At 44.7% G+C, this 16,666-nt stretch overlaps 1 protein-coding gene across 1 annotated transcript in view; it reads right to left on the bottom strand.

The window, feature by feature from the left end:
• Window positions 1-15,833, bottom strand: part of VWA3A (von Willebrand factor A domain containing 3A) — a 62,295-nt gene extending 46,462 nt beyond the window's left edge. The window contains 9 exon segments of the mRNA XM_023246294.2: window positions 1,487-1,541; window positions 4,140-4,217; window positions 4,313-4,437; window positions 9,074-9,197; window positions 9,517-9,584; window positions 9,586-9,604; window positions 14,496-14,603; window positions 14,735-14,873; window positions 15,142-15,833. Of these exon segments, the coding sequence (XP_023102062.1) occupies window positions 1,487-1,541; window positions 4,140-4,217; window positions 4,313-4,437; window positions 9,074-9,197; window positions 9,517-9,584; window positions 9,586-9,604; window positions 14,496-14,509 (483 nt within the window). The 5' untranslated portion in view covers window positions 14,510-14,603; window positions 14,735-14,873; window positions 15,142-15,833.
• Window positions 15,834-16,666: the final 833 nt, after the last annotated feature.

Genomic DNA, 16,666 nt, shown 5'->3' on the forward strand with positions numbered 1-16,666 from the left:
TCTCTCTCTCTCTGCCCCTCCCCTGCTCACTCTTTTTATCTCAAAAATGAACAGGGGCACCTGGGTGGCTCAGTTGGTTAAGTGTCCGACTTTGGCTCAGGTCATGATCTCGTGGTTTGTGAGTTCGAGCCCCACATCTGGCTCCGGGCTGTCAACATAGAGCCCGCTTCAGATCCTCTGTCTCCCTCTCTTTCTGCCCCTCCCCTACGTTCGCTCTCTCCAAAATAAAATGTAAAACAAAAAATGTTTTTAATGAATAAACATAAAAATAAAGAAAGAAAGAAAAGGGTTGAGCAAAGAAAGGCCCAGCAATCCCTGCCTCCTTTGTCAAAAGTGCCAGGACAGGTGTAATAGAGGTGGGTAAGTATGCAGAACATTCCCTGAACAGATGTTTTTGGAGTGTGTGAAGATTTCATCCCTCTGGGTTTTTCCTGCCTGTGTTATCATGTGCAACCAGAGGGGGCATGCCGCAGCTGGAGTCGTACATCCACTGACCAGTCTAAGGGAGTGAAGAAGGTTCTGGATCCGAGACACAGATGACACCGGGGAATCAGCTGTGACAGGCAGCCTCAGCACTATGTTGTCACCTACTGGTCTTGTGTAGGGGTGGGGGTTGGGAGCAGGGAGCCTGAATTTCAGCATCTGCCTGTCCCAGGGTTAAAGCAAGAACTGAGGATTACCTAAGGTGAAGCAAATGGTGAGCCAGTAATGTATCAGCTGGAGGAAAATAGGCGGACACAAATAAGAAAGCAAAACAAAGGTTAATTTGCCCAGGATCACTTTTCAACCCTTTGGATCTGAGGAAAGCATTTATTCAAACTTCTCAGAGAAGTTATGTCCAGATGATCAGCCTTAGTCATGACTTTCACTGTGGGTCTGAGATTAAATGGCTTAGGGGAACATCTGTTGTTTTCACCTGCCCAGGATCCATTTTCTGTTCTGGTAACAGCACCCTGGGTTTCCACGTGCAACCATCTATCCCCCTTTCTCAGTCTATGAGATTTGGGGGTATGTACCCAGTCTCCCTGCACGTCCCCCACCCCCTAGTTCCAGATCTACCTGTTAGTACATCTCACTCCTTGGCTATGGTGATCTAAACTGGCTATGGTCTAAATTGGCCCAAAGAGAGTCAATTCCAGGACTTGGGAGGGCACAGTGGGAAAGGAAGGTGAGGACCCTTTCAGAGGGTCACTTCAGCTGGTGTCATGTAAGCCTAGAGCTGCTGGTGACCACTTTTCCAAGCTGGGGAAAGCCTTCCTAAGAATAAAACCCAGAGGAAAGCAGAGCTCAGTGATAAAGAGATGACATCATCTGAGCCCATGGATACAGCTGTGTTTGGGTTTTTCATTTATGTAGGTCGAGAAATTCCTTTTTTTAGTTTAAGCCAGTTTAAGTTGGAGGTCTATCATTTGCAGCTGAAAGGACTGTGACAAATACAGATGGACCTAGGACAAAGGGGGAGGAGAATGAAATCCTTGTTTCTTACCTTCCTGCTGCTTTCTGTGAGCCACTGGATTCTCTGTTGATAGAGTTCAATAGCTCTGCGAAAACACCAGAAAGACTCATCACCCAAGGTCACCTTCATCAGTGAGCAACAGCCACTTAACATGCATGGGAAGAAGGTGTGGATGGGATTTTGGGGTAATGTCTGGCTTGCTCTTCTCAAATCTGTGTCTCCTCAGGTGGGACTTCCCAGTCACCTGGAGAGGATCATGAATGCCCAACGGGGGCATTTCAGCAGCATGTTCTCAGGGGACTGATTAACAGAAAAAGACTTAGTTTCCAAAAGGTAGCTGGGGGAACTTCTTGAACGTGCCTTATTGCAAACCATTCCAATGGCTGGATGGAGACAGCATGTAACAGGTGCTCCAGTTAAGGACTCATCACTTGAATGTAACTGTTGCCCTCATTGAGAACAGGTGGGATTTGGGAGCCTACTGAAGGGCAAGCAAGACCTTTGATGTGAAATCATGGGGCAGCGGGTGGCGGGGAGAGTTTTAAGGTACAAATAGAGCTTGGAGCATGAACTTCATAATGGGACAGGCTGGTCCTTGAGATTCTGCTCTGCCGTTTACTAGCTGTGTGACCTTCAACAGGTGTGGTAACCTCTCTGAACCTAAGCTTCATCATTTCCAACAAGATGATAATACCAGGACTCTACCCAAGTCAACTTGCCAGAAGTCAACTTGCTGAAAATCCAATTGATTCCCTGAAAATCTATTTGAATTAACCGAAGAGGCTTGAACATTCCTTAACATGCTCGATTCACAATTAAAACCAATCAGCCAAGGGGTGCCTGTGTGGCTCAGTCGGTGAAGCCTCCGACTTCAGCTCAGGTCATGATCTCAAGACTCTCACGGTTCATGTGTTTTGGGCCCCGCATTGGGCTCTGTGTGGATGCTCAGAGCCTGCTTCGGATTCTCTGGCTCCCTCTCTCCACCCCTCCCCCACTCATACTCCCTCTCTCGCAAATAAATAAATAAACATAAAGAAAATCAGCCAAAATATTGCAGAATTCTTTAAAAACCTGTTTAAACCTTCATATCCAATATACATTGTTATAAAAGTTAAAATGTTTTGATAAATCTGGAAAATTGGTCAGTTAGCAACTGAATTTTGGATAATTGACTTGAGAGTGACACTATATTTCCAGTTGTTGTGAGGTTTAAATAAGATAATACATGTAGCCCTCAGCAGAATTCCTGACACGTTAATAAATGATGGGTATTTGTTATTATTATAGCCTTTTAGGAAACCTTATGCAAACAGTAATCATGGATCATAGATTGCTATAGCAGGGATGGAATGTATACATGTACTATGAAAATCTGGTTTTGACATGCAATTTGCAAAAGTATAAACTCAGTCTGTCATTGAAAAAGTGGTCACTCTTAACTATTTCATATCAAATGAAGGTGTAAGGTTTTATGTGCTCACCTCAAGGGCCCATGGATTTTATTTTATTTTTAAATGTTTATTTATTTATTTTGAGAGAGGGAGAGAAAAAGCATGCATACTGCATTTCTTTGATTACTAGAAAGAGTGAACACTAAAATATATATACTTTTAGGGGCACCTGGGTGGCTCAGTCGGTTAAGCGTCTGACTTTGGCTCAGGTCATGATCTCATAGCTCATGAGTTCGAGCCCCTTGTCTGGCTCTGTGCTGACAGCTGGGAGCCTGGAGCCTGCTTCAGATTCTGTGTCTCCCTCTCTCTCTCTGGCCCTCTCCCACTTGTGTGCTCTCTCTCTCTCTCTCTCTCTCTCTCAAAAATAAATAAACATTAAAAAAATTTTTTTATTATAAAAATAAAAGAATATACTTTCAGTGTTTTGTATGCCATCTTCTATGAATTATTTATTCATCTTCTTTGTCCATTTTTCAATTTTGGTGTTTTGTTTCATATTGATTAGTTAGGCTTCATTATATAGAATATTACCCTTTCTTGTGTATTTTACAAAGGCTATTGTATACCTTTAAAATACAATCCTGGTCTTTTTATTAATAGAGTCTGACTTTGCATATATAGACAGAAAAGTCTTCTATTTCTAAGACCACACAGTCAACTTGAATATTTTCCTTTTTTTTTTTTTTTTGACTTCAGTGATTTTAATTTTTATATTCATTTGCCATCTTATTTTGGTGCATCAATTCATTTCTTCTTTTCTAAATGATAAGTTGACTATCCAAAACAGTTTACTAAATAATCCATTCTTTCCACTGATTTCCACCCCCCCCCCTTTTTTTTCATCTATTTATTTTGAGGGAGAGAGTGTAAGCAGGGGAGGGGCAGGAAGAGGGAGAGAGAATTCCAAGCAAGCTCCACACTCAGCACAGAGCCTGATGTGGGGCTCCATTTCATGAACTGTGAGATCATAACCTGTGCTGATATCAAGAGTTGGACGCCCAACCAACTGAACCATCCATGTGTCCAAAGGGCTCATGGGTTTTAAAAGGCTGAGAAAAATTGGTACGGTCCAGTCTCTTCATTTGAGGAAAGATGCAATCAGGGCTGGAAGTGGGAGAGGCCCGGTCAAGAACCCAGAGATTTTTATCTGAACAAAGTTACTTTCAGGCTGCTGAAATGAGGAAATTCTTGAGCTCTGGGGTTTTTGAGAAGATACTGAAAAACATACTTACCCAGAAAGCTTTGATTCAAATTGGTGGATCATCTGGGTGGAGAAGTGTACTTTCCTCATGACATCGCTGCCCTCCTCCCTGAAGAAGCAAAGTCTCATGAAGGGGTCTCTCGGGCCCGGGGGCGGGGTGTGTCATTACAGGCTTGGGGGTGAAGGGAGTGGAGCCAGACTTACAGTACTGTGGTGCCCTGGCTAATCAGGTCAGCCAAGGTGAGCCTCTCAAACTGTAAACTGTGTGTGGAAAGCCAGTCTTCCGGGTCCTCCCAAGCTGAAGGTTGGGTCTCATCTCCCTGTAGCCTCTGTGAGACAGAGCCAGAGTCAAACAGAAAACTGGGAGAGAGAGGGCAAGGCTGAGGATGCCCTAGGTTCCCTCCACACGGATGCCCAAGGGTTGCCAACTCTGAACGCAGTCTGTTCGAGAACTCACCTTGCCGAGGGAACTGAGGAATGAGGAGGCCTGTGTCCTAAGCCAGTTGCTTTGGGAATCCCCATTCTCATCCGTCACCTCATCCCCACTATGTGGGGACAATTCAAGGGTCACTCACCACATGCTGCCTCAAGAGAGACTGAATATACAGACAGACGGTGGCTAGACCATATATGACAATACAACTCCGACCCACGACCTCTGTAGCCACCAGTCCATGAAGCCAAACCACAATTGTAGTCACTGGTCCAGAAGGGTCAGGACTTGGTCAATGACTGCCAGCTTTCCTATTTTTTATCTCACATCCAGCTCAGCACCCACCAGAGAAGGCCGAATATGCCCTCAAAACCAATCCTATGAGATGCCTGCCTCCAAATTCCTTAAGCGAACACCTTCCTTCAGGGCACACGTGGAGCTTTCCCCTTTTTCACCATAAAGCTTTCCGGCTCCCTGCGTTTGAGTCTCTGCCAAACACAAGTGAAGGTGGCTGACTCCCTTGCTAGAGCAAGCTCTAAATAAATTGCCTCTGTTCTCATATGGGTGGTCTTTGCTTATTTCTACATTTGGATTTTCTGTATCTTCCCAGGTGTATGAATTTTGCCTTCTATCAGTCTGAAGGGTCCTCAACAAACATTTGTTGGCTGATGGGAGGGAATGGATTTATCCTGTCTAGTCCAGAGAAGACAGGAGCAGCAGGTTAAGTTTTAAATGTAGAATTTCCCCACTATTGTAGGAGTCTGGCCATGAAAAGGACTCTACCCCTTGCTTATACCTAGTGACATAGTTACATAGTCCTAAGCTCAGGATTTGGGTGGTGGCCTTGGCGGTGGAACCGAAGTTATTCATGGCAAGCATTCAACACTGGTGATGCTTTCCAGGAACCAGAAGGTAGAGAAAACTGACCGGAGGCTCTGAGCCCATTTGGCCTTGATCAGCCTCTCCTGGAGGTTGGCATTTCTTCCTCTTCCCGGTGGGTGTTCCTGAGCCCTTCTATGCACTAGGCGTGGTCAGTGGTGGTAGGGCTACAGTGTGAACAAGACAGAAATGTTCTTGCCTTCTTGGAGCTTACATTCTAGAGTGGGCAGGGGGACAGAAGAGAAGAAATGAAATCTATGTATATAATTTCAAAAAGGAATAGTTCTAGTGAGAAAATGGAGCAGGGGAATGTGATATACAGTGAGTAGAGTAGAGATGGGGAGGTCACTTCAGCTGGGGTGGGGATCAGAGGAGGCCTCTGTGAGCCATCACCTGGAGGTCAAGAAGGAACCTGCCCTGTGCATGGCTAGGGAACACGCATTCTGGGCAGAGGCAGGGAGTGGGGAAGGAGTCAGAGTGTTTGAAGAGCAGAAAGGTGGCCACTGTGGTCGGTGTAACATGACACGAGTAGGGGCTGGGTAGGTGTGCAAGGCCTGGTTCAGGCCGGGCTTCCAGTGCAATCACTGTTGTTTGTGTGATACACCTAGGATGTAAATGTTGCCAGAATTGGTCATGACTCACTCGGTGTGGAACAGCATCATAAGGGAGGCCGGCTCAGTCCCACTATGACAGAAACTGCCATGCAGCATCTGATGACTGGGGAGTAGGTCTACACACTGTTTATCCAACCAAGACCCCCATCTACATTCAAAAATGGCTGCGCCCATCTCCCGGGCACTTGCTTGAACCCTAAGTTATTGCTGCTTGGGTTGTATTTGTCAGGGCTTTCATTGTACTGGGTGAGGTGGAGGACAGGAGGTTGAAAATTCTGTGGATAGCTGATTGAGCTCCACTAGGCAGAGTGGAAGACACAGGAAGAGGAAAGTCTAAAGAAGAGCAGGAGAGGAGAGAATGCAGTATGTGGGGTTCTCCATCCACTTGCTTTGTGATGCTGACCCAGTGAGTGCGGCTCTTTTCTCACCTGGGACACAGACATGTGAAGCTACGGCAGCACCCAGCTGTGCATGTTGCTGCATTAACAGATCTCGACAATGGGGCACCCGGGTGGCTCAGTCTGTTAAAAGTCTGACTCCTGATTTTGGCTCAAGTCATGATTTCATAGTTGTGCATCGGGCTCAGTGTGGAGCCTGCTTGGGATTCTCTCTCCCCCTCCCTGCCCCTCGCCCACTTGTGCTCCTCCCATGCTCTCTTTCAAAATAAATAAATAAAACTTAAAAAACAACAACCTTAAAAAAAAACAACCCAAACCAGATCTGAACAATGATCCTTATTTCCCCCCTCAATGAAAATGAAATGTTATTATATTCCAGCTAGATAGCATTGTATGCCCTCAGTTCTGTGCCTGAAGCCTACTCACTGCCCTGTTTCTAAAGGAAATTAGCAAAAGAAAGAAAGAAAGAAAGAAAGAAAGAAAGAAAGAAAGAAAGAAAGAAAGAAAGAAAGAAAGAAAGAAAGAAAGAAAGAAAGAAAGAAAAAAAGAAAGAAAGAAAGAAAAGAAATTAGCAAGTGTTAAAGAAGTGTGAACAACACTAAGAGCAAACACTTGAATAGCACTTATTATGTGTCAAGCACTGTTCACACATTAACTCATTTAATTCTACAAAGGTGTTACTGTCATTACCCCATTTTACTGACAAGAAAACTGAGGCACATGGGGCACCTGGATGGCTCAGTCGGTTGAGTGTCCAACTTCAACTCAGGTCATGATCTCATGGCTCCTGGGTTCAAGCCCCGCGTCTAGCTCGTTGCTGACAGCTCAGGGCCTGGAGCCTGCTTCAGATTCTGTGTCTCCCTCTCTCTCTGCCCCTCCCCTGCTCACGCTCTATCTCTCTCTCTCAAAAATAAGTAAACATTAAACATTTTTTTAAAAAATTAAAAAGAAAGAAAACTGAGGCACAGAGAATTTAAATAGTTTTCCCAAAGTCACACAAGCTGGTATGTGGCACAGCTGAGATGCAAACCCAAGCTCAAGTTAGCTCCAAACTGTGACTATTCTAATAAAGGATTGAGGGAGAACTGATCAAAAGGTAAATTTCTCGTGTGATTTTATGCTAATTAAGTCCTGCTCTTGAACAGCATCAACTAAAATCATGGTCCCCTCCATCTCACATTTAGGGAAACCCTGCTTTACATAGTATGAACACTAGATGTCACTCTCTTCATCTTTCAGGACTCAACTTGACTCCCTGGTTGAGGACTCCGTGCATGGTGGATTGAGAATTTACCTTTCTTCTATTTCACTTGAATTTGAAATAAAATATCATATTTTGGGGCATGGATTTTGTATCATTAATATTTGAAGGTCCACCATTAACACATAGACATTATAGATTTTGATGGTAGGGCATACTGATCGTATTAATAAGGTATGTGCTTTACACAGAGAGTTGTAAGCTCTTTACGTTGGGGTGATCCTTTCCATCTTTCCCACTGCTATTCATTTGTGAGGTATAGGAGGTCCCAGCTGTGGCTGATAATTGTATGAGTGGCCCTTGTACACCTGGGAAGTCATGTATTTGACATGAAATTAGATGAAGCAAAGACCCATATTATCAACATCTGAAGTCATTGAAAGAATCCCCCAGAATCTCAAGACTCTACTGACATTTCCTCATATTCTTTTCATTAAAATTGCTTTCCTATTAGTGACAATACTTGAGAAAAGTAAAATAGGACCATTTTCCTGATTGTTTAATTGCCAGCCTTAAAACTGTATTGTTTTTGGACTGATTATCGTTTCAAAGGTATCATCTTTAAACTCTTGTGTAGATGAGGTCGATGATTATAGGCCAGGCTTGTACCTAACAACTCCTGATCACAATAGTTTCTGTAGTAGAGTGAATTCTGAGTTCTAGACACTCTAGCCACCATTGTGGGAAAATAGTTCATTGACATGAACTAAAACTTAAAAGTCAGTCTAAAACCACAGTTCTGGTTATTCTAGAAGTTAATTCTCCTGCCATAATGCTCTTGCTCTGATAGCACTTCTGAAATGGATTTTTGGACCTAGGTTTTAGGGAATCCTCACAGAAAGACAAATCTTAGAAAGGGGAATTTTAGAATTACATTCCTTAGTCTTCAGGCTTTGATAATATAGACAATCTTCATATACTCCTGAATATTTAATGATATGGCCAAAAAGGCTATAGAATTTGCATAAAAGCATAGATATGCCTGTCATTTCTAAAGGCAGAGGATGGGTTAGATGGTTAAGCATCTGTCTCTTGCTTTCGGTTCAGATCATGATCTCAGGGTTGCAGGATCGAGCCCTGCATTGGGCTCCATGCTGGGTGTGGAGCCTGCTTGAGAATCTCTATCTCTTTCTCTCTCTCTCTCTCCCTCTCTCTCTCCCCCTTTCCTTTACCCCTCCCTCCCCCCACTTGCACTCTCATAAATAAATAAATAAATAAATAAATAAATAAACAAATAAATAAAGGCAGAGGATTAGAGATGAATGCTTAACTAATCTTTTTAACCCCAAGATCATATGTGAAGAAAGAAATAACACATTCTGCATTCCCTGACTATGACTTGTAAGCACTGTGACTCACTTAAAGGACTATGGTTTTTACCAGTAAATCCTGTGTCTGGTTAACATGTGTAACCAGTAGTCCATTGTCTGGATTTTGGCTGAGTCCATGGATATCCTTCTGGTCCAAGTGCTTCTTTGAATCTCTGTCATTGTTTCTCCTTACACTACAAAACACACAGTGAGCGATTGATCAATGTCCCAGCACTAGACATTGACTCCACATTGTCAGGTTCTCCAGAGACATTTTTATTTCCCTATGGTAAATGGGAAGGGTTCCTGCAGAGTCCTGATAAGAGGTGGGCTCCAGGTTCATAAGACATTTTATTCTATGGTTCTGGTAGTGAGAAAACTGAAGCCCTTGGGCATAAGATGATGCCATGACCATTTATCCAGTCTTGCTTCAAGACAAGTATTCCCCCATCGACTGTCTTGAACAAAATGTTGTTATTATTGTTTTCATTTGAAAAAATCAAAGATCCTTACCAGTGGTTTTCCAGAAACTTATCATCTTGACCATGGAAGACATGACTAGTATCTGTAGCCATTATAAAAACACCCAACACTTATTTTCCTAGAGAGAAAACAGAATACCAGAAAAGAGAAAGATAAATGCAGCATAGAGATAACAGCCTTGGGGTGTCTATAGTCAACTCAATTCTCCTGTCATTCATCCATTTAATAAGTGCTTATTGAACACCTCCTAGGTATCAGGCTTTGTGTGCTAGGTGCTGAGGATATGGTGAACAAGGTAACAGCGGCTTCTCAACTTTAGCACTGTTGACATTTTGGACAGGGTCATTCTTGGTTGTGAGGCTGTGGGATGCTGCTAAGCCTCGACCCACTAGATGCCAAAAGCATTCTTGCCTCCCGAATTGTGACAACCAAAATGTCTCTATGGAGCACCTGGCTGACTCTGTTGGAGGGGCATGTGACTCTTGATCTCAGGGTCATGAGTTCGAGCCCCATGTTGGGTGTAGAGATTACTTCAATAAATAAAACTTAAAAAAAAATGTCCCAAGGGGTGCCTGAGTGGCTCAGTGGTTGAGCATCCAACTTTGGCTCAGGTCATGATTTCACAGTTCATGAGTTTCAGCCCTGCATCTGGGCTGTCCGCTCTCAGTGCGGAGCCTGCTTTGGATCCTCTTTTCCCAACCCCCACCCCCACCTCTGTTCCTACCCTGCTCATGCTGTCTCTCAAAAAGTAAATAAACTTAAAAAAAAAAAAAGTCTCTAGGCATGGCCTAACGTCTCCTGGAGGAGCACAGTTGTCCCCAGTTGAGAACCACTGAGTAGATATCTGTCTTTGCCTCAGAGAGCTTACATTCTAGAGGGGGAGACAGATGTTAAAAAATTAAATATAGACGGGGCACCTGGGTGGCTCAGTCAGTTAAGCTTCTGACTTGGCTTAGGTTATGATCTCGCGATTCGTGAATTCAAGCTCCACGTCAGGCTCTGTGCTGACATCTCGGAACCTGGAACCTGTTTCAGATTCTGTGTCTCCCTCTCTCTCTGCCTCTCCCCTGCTCACGCTCTGTCTCTGTCTCTCAAAAATAAACATTAAGATTTTTTTTTTTAAATTAGAGTATACAGGAATTGTGGCAAGTGCTAGGAAGGATGTGAACAGGATGATATGATGGAGACTAATCAGGCAAGGGATCTATTTTTGGATAGCTAAGGTCCTCAGTGGCCATGTAAAGAGCATGGTGAGGGCTGAACTGGGTGGAGAGGGCAATGAGTGACCATAAGGACTTTAAGAAGAGAGAGATGAGGGGCAAATACTGAGATGAGACTGAGTTCTTTCCTTTGCGAACTCCATCCACACTCAAAGAGGTGACCCTGCAGCCTTCTCCTCACAGCTGATCAGCAAGTCAGCAGTGGACAGGAACAAGATGGATCCATCAGATCCTCCCTGGGAATTCGGAATTACGAGCTATGGGGCCACCATGTACATTTAGAAGCAGGAAAAGCCTGTCTTCAGATCAAGAGTAGTGAGTGGTCATCCCCGCCTTGGTTTCCCCAGGGCTATTTTCTCCTGCCTTCTTCCTTCTCTGCCGGCTCCTTCCTGGTCTCCCTTCCAGGCTCGCTCTCCTCTACCTGAGCAGTTAAAGTGGTTTAGGTCGGTGTTCCTTGAGGCTAAATTGTACACTCTTCCCTTCTCTATCTGCTTTTCCTAGGTGGTCTTACCCTTCCTTGCCCATGGCTTCAACTACCACCTACATACATCAATGACTCCCAAAATATATGTCAAAAATCCAGACCTCCCACTCTGACTGCAGACCCGTGTATTCATTGACACTGGATATTTCCTCCTGAAGTACCTCAAACTCAACGTGTCCAAGACTGAATTCACTTATTCCCTACAGACCAATTGTCTTTTCATTGTTCTCCAGCTGAGAGAACACAGCCACTCTCCGTCTATTCACATGGGTCAGAAACCTAGGAATTACTCCTGACACCTCATTCCCCATATCCAATCCATCACCTAATCTTGTTAACTTTCCTTCTCTCAAATCTCTCCACTTATCTGTCTCCAGTGACATTCGGTATCCAGGTCACTGTCATCTCTGCCACAGACAACTGCAGTAGACCCTCACTGGCCTCCCTAAATCCCCTCAGATGCCCCCTCCAGACCCCCATCCTGTCTGTTCTCACTGCAGTCAGAGTGAGCTTTTAAAAACACAAATCGAATGTCATACGCCCTCTTCTCCCTAAGGCTTCCCTTCATTTCTAGGGTGAAGGTCCTCAAGATGGCATTTGAAGTCTTGCATGATCTGGCTGCTGCCCACCTGTACCTCTCCAGCTTTCCCACTTTATTCCTGCTCCCTGCCCCCCTTCTGTGCTCCACAACTCCTCCCTTCAGTTCCTAGAATGGTATACATTTCCTTTAACCCCAGGGCCTTTTCAGGTGCTGTCTTTGCTCTGGAGCATTCTACCTCCTCCTCACCTCCCCCACTCATTCTTGGTATTGCAGCATAAGTGTCAATTCCTCTGGGAAGTCTTCACCTTCCCACTTTATTTCCAGTTTCTCTGTGTTATCTAAACTTTCATAGATCTGTGCTTTCTTTTGGAATACTTTATTTTTAATTTAGAACGATACATCCATTGGTGTGATTTTTTAAAATTGTGGTGTCTCTCTCCCATTAGACTGTAAGTTACATGAGAGTGGGGACTGGCTAGCAATAAATATTTGGGGGAGGGGAGGTGAAGGGAGAGGAGGAGGTCAAGAAACTGCCTTGGTTCTGGAACTTCTAAATGGTAATCCCAGGCACCTGTGACAGCTGCCTTCCCCTTCTGCTCTTGGCTTCCATGAAAAACCCCGTTCCTTATAATTCCCGATATTTCTGCTGAAGCTAGCTCCTTTAGGTGTCTGTTACTTGCAACCAAAAAAACATTGGCCAAGGCACAGCAAGTGAGAAACTCCAAATGGAGTTGCAGCTTGAAAAATAAAAGCGTGTGTTCTTATGAAATCATTAAACAAAATAGCCTAATGATGGTTCGGCAACTTGCTTTTCTCTCTGGGGTTTTTAATCTTTTATTGAGAGGATGCTTTGTCATCTGGGAAGCACCAAGATAATGTGGCAGTGTTAATGCTAAAAAATGTTTAAAAAACAACTGGCTTTCCTTCAGTACGCCTGGCTGAGAGACCAGTGGCAGGGACTGTTGAAATAGAAATGCCTTGCGAACACTGGACGCCCCACAGTGCTCCGGTTCCTTCTTTTCAGTGAATGATTAACAATCATGAACTCAGAGGCCTACTTGAGGATGGGATTCTAGGGCGATCGATGTGGTCACTGATGGAGGAGGGTGTGGTGTTTCAGAAAGCACCAGAACTTGGGTTTCTTCAATCTGCTGAATGGAATGGGGTTACTGTTAACTGCTTGGCCTGCTTCAACTCAATTGTCAAGGGGTCAAAGGAAATTGAGAATATCAGAGAGCTTTGTAAATACAGAGTACTATAGAAATGTAGAACAGCATCAGAATAACATACTCCTTCTTCAAGCACTTCAGCATAAAGTGATCATTCATTCCACGAATGTTTTTAGGGTGTTTGCGGGGATGCCAGAAAGAGCTGGTACTGGGGAGGCAGAGAGAACTGGACACAGACAGCCCTTACCCTCAGGTCTTTGCTCAAATGAAACCCAGTTAGAGACGGCTCTTTTGATTAGCCCATCTCAAAGAGTACCCCCTCCACCCTGCCTTGTTTTCTCCAGAGCCTGTTTTGTTTTATAATCTGACAAGCTCCAAATTTGCTTATTACTGTTTGCCCCCGCCCATCAACCCACTAAAAGATCCACGAGGGCAGGGACTTAGTTACGTTCATTTCTATTAGACTTTCACCTAATTAGTGCCTAGAACATAGTAGCTGCTCAAAAAAAAAACATTTGACTAAATGCACTCAGGGCAGGTCCAGAGTTCAGACAAAGGTGGGTCACATTACCCTGGGGGACCAGGCTCAGGTGGGGAAGAGAATATGGAAGCTGGCCCTTAGAAGATGGCGTTGTGGGGCGCCTGGGTGGCTCAGTCGGTTAAGCGTCCGACTTCGGCTGGGATCACCATCTCGCGGTCCGTGAGTTCGAGCCCCGCGTCGGGCTCTGGGCTGATGGCTCAGAGCCTGGAGCCTGTTTCCGATTCTGTGTCTCCCTCTCTCTCTGCCCCTCCCCCGTTCATGCTCTGTCTCTCTCTGTCCCAAAAATAAACGTTAAAAAAAAAAAAAAAAAAAAAAGATGGCGTTGTGGGCAAAAGGAGATAGCTCTGGTGAGTGGATAAAAGAAAAGCTCCCCCTAACTTCCCGGTTTGCTAATAGCTGGACTCTCCTAAACATCCAGAAGAAACCATCCCCAGGGTTTGTATTTTGAATGGCCAAATAACTGAAGTCTTGCCCCCATCCAATGCATTTTACATTCTACTGACAATGATTTTTCCGACGTGCAGTTGTTCACCTGTTTAGAAACTGCCATGGCGCCTGTGGATAATCAAGCTGAACCTTCTTTGCAAGGTTTACTTTCCCTCAGGACCTGTTCTTACCTCTCCACATCATCTCTTACCCTTCTATGGCCTCTGGCAACCCCTACTTACATACACCTTGCTGTTGCATACCCTTCTTAGCTCCAGTTGGATCTACTTCTAGAAACGCCCTTTGCCCTTTTTGACAAGAAACCCAGCAAGTCTTTCCTGAACCCCATTTGCTGCCTTCCAGGCCCCAGGAAGGAAATCATTTCCTCCCGTTGCCACCCGCCTGGGGCTGCCTCATACCAAGTTGTCACCGTCCTTCTCCCAAGCAGCCTGACTCCTTCCTTGTCCACTGTTGCACCTCCAGCACCTGGAACAGTGCCTGGTTTGCAGGGAGCGGAGGCCTAAGGGCCCAGGCTCCCTAAAGGTTTCTCACTCGGTTCTGAGCTTAGCGTCTGAATGTGCCTCACCCTCTCTTGCCACCCTGCCAACCCTGTGACACTCACCCTCACCTGCATTTCTTCATTTATTTCTCCATCTCTGGGAGAGGAGAGGTCTCTGCTTTTCCTGGCTCCCACTTCCTCTAAGCTCCTCCAAGCGACTCCACAGCGAAGCTCGCCCTGCCGGGAAGTGTTAGCTGGTCTCCAAGGTAACAGACTGCACCACTTTAGCCTGAGGCAGGGACAGGGGGGAAAAAAAACCCAACAACCAAAAACCAAAAAACCTGCCCTCACCCCAGGGAGGACATTACCACTTTGTCGTTGATAACAACCTCTCCCCAGGCACTCTGCTTTTCTCCACCTTTACAAAAGCCTGGAAGCAGGGTTTGGACTTCTTTTCTATTTCTAGTTTAGACCAGTACAGAGCCAGGTTACATCCTGTGGTAGGAACTGAAGACAGATAGCAGAGAGCCTGCGAGGCGCTAGGTCAGGCGTGAAAGGTGGTAACTGTCTCTACTCCTCAGATTCTCTGGGGTCTCCCCAGCACACACCCTGAGAGAGGCCTGGCATTCCTTCACCCCTACCAGGTCTGTCCTCATCCAAACCTGGCTAATACAGCTCCGGGCTCAGTGACCTCTCAGTGTCATAAGATATCATCCACTGCAGTGGTTCCCAAACCCAGGTGCCCATGGGTTGTTTGCTAAGAAAACATACATACATTCGCATTTGGGAGACTGGTACAGAACTGTGGTAGAGTGTGGGAACAGGAATCTTTAACAATGGTCCCAGGTGATTGTGATGTAACCAGCCCTTGACCCATAGTTGGGGACCTCTTCAACTCAACTCCTTTTATGGAAGTCAAGAGAGAAGTGATGTACCCAACGTCTACCAGCTTGTAAAAGGCTAGGAGATCTCTACTTAGTTCATCTAAGTAATTTCTCAAATCACTATCTTCACTTTATGAACCTTTGATTTTATAATTTAGAGCATGTGCTACTTGTGGTAACCATCATACAGCAGAGTACCTCTTCCAATGTTGACACTACTAGTGGCTCCTTTAGGCCAGATGGGAAACAACAAATCCCTCCAAAATCGACATTGTTTACCTACCCGTTACTGTGGGCAGAGTAGTCATGGGTTGAGAGTAGTGTGGCATTTGGAAGGGCATTTCGTTGACACCCAACAAAGCAGGAGAGGAGGGAGATCAGAGAGAGGTAAGGAAGTCAGAAAAGGCCGAAAGCAACCAACCAATAGCTAGTCTGTGAACAAGAGGTGAGGGTCCTTGTGCCCACCCTACTGGAAATCCTGGGTAGAAGGGGCTGGCTAGCTTTGAGACACCATTTTGGAAGACATGAAGGCCCAAGACATGTAGTTTAATACCCTCACCATTCCCATTGCTCCAGGATACATAGATTTTTCAACATTTTACAAGAAGCAAAACCCAATACTGAAAGGTCATTGTTACTGACAGAGACAGAGGTCAAGAAATCAGGTATCTGAAAATCAGAGGGAGTTAGAGACCTACTGTTTGGTAGCAACACTTTGAGATGCCAAGGTCTAAGAGGAAATGCATCCTCAGTCCAGGGAGAAAGTCTTCCCAGCTCACCAAACTTCGCCATGGCCCGAGTGTGGGATGGACACGAACTACTGCACCATTCAGGCTGGAATAGTTGATGTCTCACTAGTAATAAGTGTAGAAAGATGACAAATGACTAGAGGGGGCTTCTTTTCTTAAAAATTTAAGTTAAAAATTTTTTTTTAAATATAATTTATTGTCAAATTGGTCAGCATACAGTGTGTACTGTGTGCTCTTGATTTTGGGGGTACATTCCCATGGTTCATCACTTACATACAACACCTAGTGCTCATCCCAGCGAGTTAGAGGGGACTTCTTAATATTTGGGTCATGAACCCGTGAATGACCCGAGGGTAAACCAATAGCCAGTAGATTTCCTATCAACAAGGTAGCAGGGATCTAGTTAATTGGTGTTCTTTTAAGTGCTACAGAGGGGACAAGACATAGCCTGTGTGGGAAAATTTTCCTGGGTACACAATTCCCAAAAGGGAAACAGTAAAATCAAGGGGTGACGTCATCTAGTTCACCAATCAGTGAAGTTACCACGTAGCAAGATTGCAGAAAGTCTGACAATGAGAGGGGAATGATGGAAGATTAAACACAACTTTATAATAACTTACATACTTTTCCCCTCAACAAAACATATAACATTTATAGGTTGTTTCTA

The sequence above is a fragment of the Felis catus genome, chromosome E3 (genome assembly GCF_018350175.1).
Source record: "Felis catus isolate Fca126 chromosome E3, F.catus_Fca126_mat1.0, whole genome shotgun sequence".
NCBI lineage: Eukaryota > Metazoa > Chordata > Mammalia > Carnivora > Felidae > Felis > Felis catus.